The 10,709-nt window shown below is 45.7% G+C and overlaps 1 protein-coding gene across 3 annotated transcripts; it reads left to right on the top strand.

Annotated features, from left to right (window-relative positions):
• Positions 1 to 664: 664 nt before the first annotated feature.
• On the top strand, positions 665 to 9,869 carry zfta (zinc finger translocation associated). Of its 3 annotated transcripts, none has more exons than XM_019273502.2 (5): positions 665 to 1,290; positions 3,039 to 3,554; positions 4,712 to 5,065; positions 5,346 to 5,801; positions 6,718 to 9,869. In XM_019273502.2, the coding sequence occupies exons 1-5, from the start codon at positions 1,167 to 1,169 to the stop codon at positions 7,212 to 7,214; spliced, it is 1,947 nt and encodes a 648-aa protein (XP_019129047.1). In that variant the 5' UTR covers positions 665 to 1,166; the 3' UTR covers positions 7,215 to 9,869. The 3 variants fall into 3 exon arrangements, with proteins under 3 accessions (XP_019129047.1, XP_019129046.1, XP_010741398.2); XM_019273501.2 differs by having other exon boundaries at positions 666 to 1,290; positions 4,709 to 5,065; XM_010743096.3 differs by having other exon boundaries at positions 669 to 1,290; positions 4,709 to 5,065; positions 6,721 to 9,869.
• The last annotated feature ends 840 nt before the right edge of the window (positions 9,870 to 10,709 follow it).

Raw genomic sequence — 10,709 nt, 5'->3', positions numbered from 1 at the left:
TATAAAAGAAATGTTCAGCAGCTCTGAACAGCTGACAAAGCTTCATTGATTTATTGGCTTTTTCTACACATGACCTGGATCGTTTGTGCACAAACAGCAGGAGGGTTGGATCACGTGATCAAATATCATCATATTAATATCACTATATATGAATGGAGAGGTGTGATGAAAGCATACTACTTGTGGTAACAGGCTCATTTAAAATTTCAATTTATTAAAGAGAATAATCATTTAAACTGAGACTTATGGATGAAATTTACTTCAATAAAATGTGATTTATTTGAATTGATCAGTCCACGGACACTGGGGTTGGCAGCAATTTAAATAATTCATTCGTCATTTTAAAGTTTTAATAAGAAAACATTTGCTGTTTTTTCTCTGAAAGCAAACTGAACATTACAACAAATAATCAAACAATAACTGATCAATCAGACACACGGATCCCTGCTCTTTGTATAATAACTCAGGTTGCATACAGAGCCACAGTGTAATTAATAAGAAGAAATCCAGCAGAATATGATGCTGTGGTCTCGTGGGGGGCCTGGTGTGGACCCGCCTAGTGTTTTAACCGCTGCTCTGCCGAACCGGAGCGCCTCTCCCCCGCATGCTTGTGGAGAACAACAGCATTAGTATTAGCAGCTTATCATCAGCATTAGCGCCCGCTGCTCCGTTTGCCCCCCGCCCCCCCGGGGTGGGTGTGCATTGTCGACGCTGCTACTGTCTCTTTAAATTTACCCAGGAGCCCCTTAAGGAGCCCCAGGGGCCCCTAGTCCGGCTCCCCACCCTGAAGACAAGCAAGAGCCTTAAAATACATGACTGGAGGCCTGCGCTGAGGCGCTGACACACACACAGGACGGAGGAGCGGCCGGTGTTCGCCCGCGGATTCATGATTGTGTGATTATATGAAAAGTTAACTTGGCTCCCGTGCGGGGCGCGTGCGGGGAGCGGGGAGGGGGGGGACACCGTACAGCACGGGCTCCTCTGCTCCGCGATGGGCTCGTTATAGAGCGCCTGCCAGATGCGTGTCGAACGGTGCCGAGCGGTGTGGACATGTTACTGTCGGTAACGTGTTGTCGTTAAAGAGTGACATGTCCCGCTTCAGCGCTACGGTACAGTGAAGGAAGGAGGGGACACGAGCCACTATTAACGCGGCAGCCAGGCCAGTGATGGAAGAGAAAGAGACGGGGGGAAGCGAGCCCGTGGACCTCCGGTGTGCCGAGCAGGCTGAGCTGCTCTCATTAATAATAAGCGGGGAGGAGGAAGCGACGCAAGAGGAGAGTGACTTGGGAGGTAAAGGAAAAAAAAAGCAGTTATTATTCTTGTGTTTGCCACCGCAGCGTGGCTGTGCGTGGCTGTCAGAGCCACGGCCATTGTCAGGCAGCCAGTTAATCCGTGTCAGGGACAATGCCGCGGAGCAGCATGGCCCCTCCGTCTCTGTGGCTCCTATAAACAAAGGCTCAACAGCACGCAGGCAGGCGGACCGAGGCACGCCGCCGCCCCCTGCTGGACAGCGGCGGAACTCCTGCCTGTGAACAAACAATAATAATAGGAATTATTGCACTAAATAACACATGAATCGATCATTAGCGCCAGAATCAGCTCATTTAGCACGAACTGAACAGCATAGAAGCGAGGCAGGGTTCATAGAGAGCACACTGGATAATCTATGAGCTCCAGCTGTCAGCCAAACAATGACAGCTTAAAGGATTACATTTGGACCAAACCTCTCTTTTATTATTCATGATATATGAAACATTTGTACTCCTCTCTGATCTATTTCAGTCACGTGATCTGTGCATAAAGTGAAATCAGCTCCACACTAAGGCCGATCAGCTGATCAGGTTTAATATCTGTGTTAGTGTCAAAGTGTGTCTACATGAACTCCCACATGTGTTTACTGCAGCATACACACTCATTCAATTAGATTTATTGGTTGGATGCCAGATGTATCATTTATTGAAATGTTTTTTTACTTGATCTTATTATAACCTTGATAACAAAATCAGTTGTGACACTGTGTAAAACATAAAAAAAATACTTTTGGTTGAATGCAGAACAAAATATTTAATGTTCAGACTGATGAACTTTATTATTGAATTTGAAGCCTGCAGCACGTTCTGAAGGAGCTTGGATCATGTTGACTGCTCTGTCCCACAGAGGGGCCGCTGCTGGACAGTTTGGTGCCCTTACATGTATGTCAGACCGGTCTGGTCTAGTACTACTTACCCATCATGCCATGGGCACTGATGCATCTCCATACCATCACAGATGCTGGCTTTGGATCTTTGCCCTGGTAACAGTCTGGACAGCCTGCAGCCCGTGTACTGATGTCCCATATACAATCATGTGGACTTTTAATGCAGCGCTGCCTGAGGGGTCAAAGGTCACGGGCATACTGCCCTTTATGTGCAGAGACTTATCTGAATCTTTGAATGATATTCTGCATTGTAGATGATGCACTCCATAAATTCATTCAAACTTAAGACAAACGTTCTTAAACTGTTCACAAAGTGTTTAATGTCTCCTCTTTCCTGAGGTGAAGGACTGACTTCTTACCCAATCATGATACTGATGAGACTGTGGAGGCTTCAGACACAGTGTCCCAATGTTTTATTGACTCTGCATCAACTTTTTTCAAACATGTTACAGACATCAAATTCGGAATGAATGTATATTTATGAAAAGCAAAAACGTTCATCAGTTTGAACATGACATACGTTAGTTGTGTATAAATGAACATAGCTTTCCTTCAGGTCATGGATGTAACGTTAGACACAGTCCCAGTCTTTACAAAGGTGAACAAACAAATATAGAAATGTTTGTGTATGAGCAGGTTCACATGTCAAACAGCTGTTAGCATTATGTTTGTGTACACTTCATGATCACACAGAGAGGCTCACAGATTTTAGATAGAATGGAGCCGGTGTCGGAAGAGAACAGGTCTCTAATGATCGTGTCTTTAAGATTGTTAGTTCCAGTAAACATCTGTGAACCGACAGCAGACCACGCTGACATGTCTCCTCTTTTGTCCCTGTCAGAAGAGGACGGTCTTGCCAATGGCCACGGTGGGGAGGAATCAGAGGCCGGCATGGTCACCCCCGTCAGGTCTCCAGGCACCAGCTACTGGAGCATCACAGAGGGCCCGGACCAGCCGCTCCTCCTCTCCCCGGCACCTGGGCCCTCCGGACGTAAACCCAGGGTCCAGAGGGCGTCACGTCCAGGCCTGAGTCGGATCCCGGGCCGCGACCACCGCCGATACTACCACGAGTACTGGCGTAGCGAGTACCTGATGGACTTTGACCCCCAGCGGCACGGGATGATCTGCATGGTGTGCGGCAGCTCTTTGGCCACCCTGAAGCTCAGCACCATCAAGAGGCACATCCGACAGAAGCACCCGGACTCCCTGCTGTGGAGCGTCGCTGACAAGGAGGTCATCCGCTCTGGGTGGGAGAGCCACCTGAGTCTGGGGGGAGGTCAGAGGTCGTACAGCTCTGCCGCTGGACCGTCGCCTCAGGAAGAAGAGGAGCAGCTGGACTCGGACCAACACGCTGCCGGTGGGTAGGAATTTCTAGATCTCACACTTGGTGGCAGTATGAGTTCATGTCTTGGCACGGTGGTGTGGAGGAGGAGAGGGTGATGTCATCATTCAGGGATGATGTGAGCAGGAGGGGCTGTGCTCAGCTACATTCTGTTGTTTGTTTAAAAATGACAGAACAGAACCAGAGTTTAAATTCTCATTGCTCAATTTATCAGACACACATTTCTGCTGATGCACGCTATTCCACTGACGGACAGTAGGCAGCTGAAACGTGCCTGCAGAGGCAGAGAGGAAGAAGACATTAGTTTAATAAGAAAATAAATAATCCACTCATTTCAGGTCCACTTGGAGTACTCATGAATGTCTCAGTGTGGTTGTCCCATCTGTCCTCTGTCCTCCAGTGTCTGTCCAACACTGACACAGTCATGTTTTCAGTATGCTCAGGTGTTCTTCATGCTATTTTACAGTTTGTCATTTCCTGATAAACCATAAATAAAACAGATAATCTAGAGATCTACACACTGTGTCAGTATAAGTACACTCCAGTACTATCTGTTAACTGGACACTGGACATGCTGGTCTTAGTTCTCGACCAACCTGCTGGTTAAAGGTTTATTTACTAATTCCACAGTCGTCTAATGAAGCACTGAAACCTGACTCTATGTAAAGAAGTCAGAGGCGTCCCTGAGGCTCAGCGGTAAACACAGTTTGCTGAATATATTTGCTGGTTGGCGACAACAAAGTATGTGAAAACAAAGCTGTTGCATGTTTTGCATGTTCTCTGTGGATTTGCATGGTTCTCCTCCAGGCGCTCTGCCTCCCTCCTCTCCTGACACCAGAACACCAGCTGGAGTCAGTTTGAATAGATGGTTAGGAGGCAGAGAATAGATCAGAATATATTAATATATATTTTATATTAATGTCAGATTAATACAAAACAAGTCATACATAAAAAAAGAAATAAATAAACACATTATGTTCTGTGTGTGTGTGTGTGTGTGTGTGTGTGTGTGTGTGTGTGTGCTCTTTGTGTTTAACCTTTGCTGCACAGCGACCTCTGTGGCTGCAGGTGGACATTGCAGGGTAACAAAGAGACAAAGTGAACTACAGGAGCTCAAACTGTCTGTTACACCAACGCTCCCTCACATGCACCTTTAACCCTTTCTACAGCAGAGCCTCCGTACCCTGTGACACCGGAGGAGCAGCGACAGCAACCTCCGTCTCCCCGCTCCGAGGAGGGCGAAGCCCCGCAGCTTGAAGAAGTCGAGGGGCAGGACCTCCCCGGGCCGTCTGCACAGACCCTGGAGCGCTACCTGAACGACTCGCTGCACGCCTGGTTCCGCCAGGAGTTCCTGATGGAGTACGAGGCGGAGGCCGGCCGGCTGCTGTGCATGGTGTGCGGAGGAGAGCTGCCCTCTCTGCACCTGGACCACATCAAGAGCCACGTGTTGGACACCCACCCCAACTCCTTGGTCTACAGCTCCGAGGAGAAGCACTGCATCCTGCAGGCCTGGGCTCAGACTCACGGTGAGTGCAGCACTGTACACACACACACTGAGCTGTGTGTGTGTGTGACGTCTGTAGAACTAGATCATGTGTAGTTTGATAAATTCTTCTTATCTTATCAGTCTGACGTCACTAGCTCAAATCCACCCACCAACCCTTTTAATAACTGCTTATCTGGATCAGTGTTGCCATGGTAACGGGGTGAGCCAAGCAGCCTGGACGTCCCGTCACCCTCCTGAAGCTTCCAACGCTGCCTTTTATTATCTCTAATCTGTGTTGTCTGATTGTCTGCCTGTCACAGAAGAGCCAGAAAACTCAATCAAATCAGAGCCCGACACCAAAGAAGGCGGGGTGGACCTCTTCGCTCAGGATGTGGAGGCCATCCAGATCAACACTGACTTATACCCAGAAGGCGATGGCACTTTAACTCAGGACACTTGTCTTATCGGCGAAGACGGAGGCGTCGGAGCTCCACAACAGGGACCCCAACCCCTCCGCCAGCCCAGGAAGAGGCGGCTGCGTGGGGGCAATCCGTGGCGGCTCCGCCTCGACTACCTGGTGGCCTACGGGCCTCAGGGCCGGGGCATGTTCTGTATGGTGTGTTCTCAGGTCCTGCACGAAGCCAAGGTGAGCAGCTTCCGCCGCCACATCCAAGAATGTCACCCCGAGACCACCACCCTGAGCCGACAAGAAAGGGAAGCCATGGCTGCTGCCTGGACCAAAGATTACTCCAGTGAAGGCACGCAAGTCCAAGACGGTGAGAGGACTGTAGCTGCAGACACAGCGCACATTTCTGATCTGCTCGTCTTTTATTTCCTGTTAACACAAACTCAACATTTCCACAACATCATTCAACTATTCACCACTCTGCTGCTCTCAAAGTGAAATCCTCTTCTCAGTCATTTATCTAAAAGCTTCTTATAGTAAATAATAATAATAATTCAATAATAAATGACACTTCCTGGACTTTTCTTTCAAATTAAAAGCCAAAATGATAATTTTAAAAAGTCTGCAGTCAGACTGATAAGAAGCAGAGCTGGAAGTCATTCAGAAAACTCTTCATAGTTGTATGTTGCAATAACATACGTCTTTTTTTAATGTTTTATTTACAGTATATAATCTTCAAAACTCTGTTTTTATTAGTCTATGATCGCCTGAAAATAAGAATCTTTATTACCTTAGAATGAGACTTTTATATCTACAGACTGTGCACGCAGGTTGTGCAGAATGTTGAAGCACTGTGTTTCTACAGAAGCCCAGAACAGACAAACTAAACACTGACTCTAGAGAGGGACTTTTTTTTATTTTCCATGCGTTTTATGACCACCATGGGAGGGTGAAGCGAGCAGGGCATGAGACTAATGGAAGTAATATGTGAATTAAACCTGCTACAGACAGACTCACAGCAGAGTGTGAGTGTGACATGACTCTGCTGAATCCACACAGACCCAGCCGTTTAGAAATACACACTTTTATTTGGGCATTTGAATCCTGTATAAAAAATGCACAGTTGCTATTAAACTTTAGCTCGTGTTCATCTCTGACAACATTTAAAGTCTCAGTTGGTGATTTATCCTGATGCTTTAACATACAGGAATGACGAAGCAGCTTTGAGTAAGCTGGTTTGATTCAGCCGCAGCCTCCCACTGACTCACTCCATCTGATTGTTTTAGCAGAAATCAACCCGAGCGGCGTAGCCGATGTCCTAAACACCTCAGGAGAGACGGTTGAGGACGCCTCGCCTGACGTCAGAACACCCAGCAAAAAAGAGAAGAAGGAGGAGGGTGTGAGCGGAGGTAAGGGTAAAGCGAGGGACAGCGGCGCTGTGGGCACGCCCTCCCGTCACGGCCACTACCCGGGGAAGGACCAGCGCAGGAACTACCAGGTGCGCTGGCGGATGGAGTACCTGATGGATTACGACTGCCGCAGACACGGCCTCATCTGCATGGTGTGCGGAGCCACTCTGGCCACACTGAAGGTCAGCACCATCAAGAGGCACATCCAGCAGGTACACCCCCACTCGCTGTATTACAGCCCAGAGGAGAAGCAGCAGGCCCTGCTGAGCTACAACCAGACTGCCCTGCACTTCATCCACTCTGACGACTGCTTCTCCTCCCAGGACCACGGACACACCGAGCTGGCCCCCACTCCGGCTAACTTTGGCACTTAGAAAGGGCTTCCGTCCGTTGCTCCTCACGTGGCCCTCCACCTTCTTTGAAGAGGAATTCGAGTGTTTGTCAGACAGGGTCAGAGTGCAGCTGCTGGTGAGCCGTGCTCAGAATGGTTAGAGAAGACCCAGCTTTACAATTTCTCTATTGTCCCCTTTAAGTCTGGATCTGAGAGTCGTGCTGTGACATCAGTGGCAGGTAGAAGTGGAAAGTCCAGCCACTCATTAAACTAAAGCCTCATGCACACCATCCGTGTCACTGAGGACCTGCTCTGTTCTCCTTACTCACATCAATCAGCATCTGTGACAGTGACATTTGAGAGCTAGGCTAACAGTATGTTAGCGGTTAGCTCTGCAGAGAGCAGTCATCTCTGTGTCAGCGAGCGCTTCGCCTGTCTTGACACGCAAATTTGGCTTCAGCACTTTCTGCTCTGACCTCACAGTGAAACCAGGCTTTAGACATTCAACTCCTCCATGAGTGTGTGGACGTTTGTTTTTTAACTCCTGAGCGGCAGATTTGTAGTCACTGTATGTGCGGTGTAACTTTCAGATCCAGGAGGGGGACCCAGGACTTGTTTCTGGTTGGGGGGGCCAGAGTCTTTCGCTCTCAGGAAGGTTAGAAACCGAGTGTTCGGCGAGGCCGAGGTGAATTAGTTTTACGATCACGTGTCGGAAGACAACGCAGCACTTTTGCCCCCCCCCCCAAAAAAAGTACTAAAGCCAGCCATGGGTCTGTACAGCCCGTTAAATGAGACTGTGTTCCATGTTATTGCTGAAGACAATGAATGCCAGCATGCAGTTCAGTGAGTTCATTTCTTTAATATTTAATTCTTTGTTTACAGCGGAGGAGAAGGACGGCCTCCTCTCTCATCCTTTATAATGAGATATGTTATCTCTGTCAGTCTGCATCGTTTGCTACACCGGCCTGCATCCTCTTCATCATCTAGAACTCATTTGAGCTAAAGCTGCACACAGAAAGAAAGAATATGTAAATATATGAAAAAATAGATTATTTTTCCTTTATACAAGCACTTTTATGCACCCTGGTTTCTACAAACGTCTTTGTAATTATGTCCAGTTTTTCTACTTCACTCAAGATGTGGTTTTCTAACAGCTGGAGAACAGCTGGCTCATTGGACTTTTACTTTTTTCATTTTCTCCATTCACTGTGCGAAGTGTATGCAACAAGAGAACTCCCCAACAGCCGGCCATGAAATGTCACCTGTTCACCTGGAAAAATGTAACTCAGGGATTCTGTTTTCATCAACGACCATTTCATCATCCGTGATCTTTTAGGAACACAGAGGCTTGTTGACGTGTGAACACGCTGGGTACACGTGTCAGCTTTGGATGGACAGGTGATGCTAGAGTACGACAGAGTGTCAGAGCCACTGTTACAGCTGCAGGTCAGAACCTTCAAACTGCCCAAACAGCGGCACCTGAGATCCATGTTCTGGCTCCGGATGCAAGAACAACCAATCAGAAGTGAGAAAGATAGTTGATTGTCGAGTCTTGAGGTCCTCAGATACCAACCAAGTTTCATTTTTTAATTTCTTTTTATTTATTTATCAATGATAAAAGTTACCCTCTGCAGCTTAAACAAAAGTGAGCTTTTGAGAATAAAGTAAAATATTTTGACAGTAAGGTGAATTATATGTATATATGTTAAGAAGGAAGGTTTTGAGGAAAAACTCACAAAGAAAAAAAAAGTTTTGATTTTCAGTTCTAATAAAGTTATGCTGGGATAGTCAGAATTTTTGAGAACAAAATGATGATTTGAGAAAGATACTCTTAATATATGACATTAAGAATTGGAATGAAGTCAGACTTTTGAGAATTTGAACTGTAATATTTGGAAACAGTTTCCTGGTCACTCTGTCGTACAGTGACAGAATTTGCTCAGCTGAAGTTTTTCATACTAAACAAATGAACAGAAGATCAGTGTGCCTGGACAGACTCCCTGCTGCACTGACGGTCATCTTTCATTTCATTGGTCCACTAAGAGTAGACGAGTTCAGACAACAGCACTTAATTATTTAAAATGAAGTAAGTTACAGTGAAATGAATGAAAACGATTTATGATGCATTTGCTTGTGTGTGTGTGTGTGTGTGTGTGTGTGTTTGTTTATACGTGTATGTCTATGATGTTGTGGGGAGAGCCTCATTTTTTTTCTTCACTCTCACTTTCATCTGTACATGCCAACATGTGAGATATGCATTCTCTCCTCAACCATCTTTGAATAAATACTCAACACCGTGACAACGCTTCCTGACTCTTATTCTGTCTGAAGAATCTAATCCAGCCTCTTTCAACAAAATCAATGTAAGACGGGAAGTGGGAAGTTAAGCTAGGAAATTTTGGAAATATTCCAAATTGGAACCTCTGTGGGCATTATGGAAATTTATGTGAATTAACTGTAAATTGAGGGTAATCTAAACAAAGTGTATCATATCTAAACATTTAGTTTTGTCATAAGCAGACATGCAAAATAAAACAATTAAAAAACATTTCAACAGATTTATTTGTCAGTAGAACTTTATCAAGTTTGAATTACTTTATTGAACAATATCATGTAGTCCACGAGCTCAAATGTGTGTCTTCAATAGTCTCTGTGTGCTCTGGGCTCTAAAGTGTGGTCCAGGTACAGAAATCACCTGTGCAGGAAGGGGGCGTGGCCGCAATAGCCCTGCAGTAAGCAGTGTGCTATGTGCATGTGACTGAGGAACAGCAGATATTCAAGTGGACCTGCATGAAGTCTGGTTGTTTTAGTCAGGATTATGATCAAATATATTTTCCCCAATTTAAGTTCCCTGTTAATGGCCAACCTTCAATTTTGTAAACTCCCGGTTTATTCCTGTTAATTCCCATGGAAAGTTTCCAACTTTGAAAATTCTCTGAATATTGCAATGCTAGTCAGAAATGATTAGCACTCTATAAAGATGGTCTTATTAGAAAATAATCCTGTTAGTTTGAATTCTACCATAAGGATCCTGACATAATTAATCAGCTTTAAGAGGAACAGTTTCATTACACAGAATTATTACCTTGGTTCCTGTGCTTTAAATTCATCACAGAACACTTGCAGATGTTCTGTGAATGAAGAGTACAAAACAAACGTGCTGTTATTCCAGATTAATAATTCAAACCTCTGTTTGATAGATTAACGTTGCTCAATAAGAGTAGATCAAATGAACCTGGATCAGTTTGAAGGATCAGATCCTGATTTGAAGCTTCATTTACTTAATCCAGGTTAGCAGGATTTGAGCCAGGTACAGCAAGTTGGATTTATTCAACTAACCTGGGTCTTCAGATATGACATCACATGAGGTCTTCAATAATCTTTTGAAGTTTGTATTTTAGGATTTGTTACTATGACAACACATCAGATCCATTGAAACCTGCTTTGAACAGCTGGAAGATCCAGAGTGAAGCTGCTGCTGCTCTCCTGAACTCTGTTCATGTGTAACAACAGCTGCTGAGGCCCACACTTCATTCAG

This window comes from Larimichthys crocea, chromosome XI (assembly GCF_000972845.2).
Source record: "Larimichthys crocea isolate SSNF chromosome XI, L_crocea_2.0, whole genome shotgun sequence".
NCBI lineage: Eukaryota > Metazoa > Chordata > Actinopteri > Sciaenidae > Larimichthys > Larimichthys crocea.
The sequence above is the reverse complement of the archived record's forward strand: the minus strand, read 5'-3'. Positions and strand labels throughout refer to the sequence as shown.

Coding starts and splice junctions, on each gene's coding strand:
- zfta (XM_019273501.2), top strand. CDS start 1,167: ATGGAAGAGAAAGAGACGGGGGGAAGCGAGCCCGTGGACCTCCGGTGT. Junction 1,291..3,038: donor AGAGGAGAGTGACTTGGGAG/GTAAAGGAAAAA, acceptor TGTCCCTGTCAG/AAGAGGACGGTCTTGCCAAT. Junction 5,066..5,345: donor GGCCTGGGCTCAGACTCACG/GTGAGTGCAGCA, acceptor TGCCTGTCACAG/AAGAGCCAGAAAACTCAATC.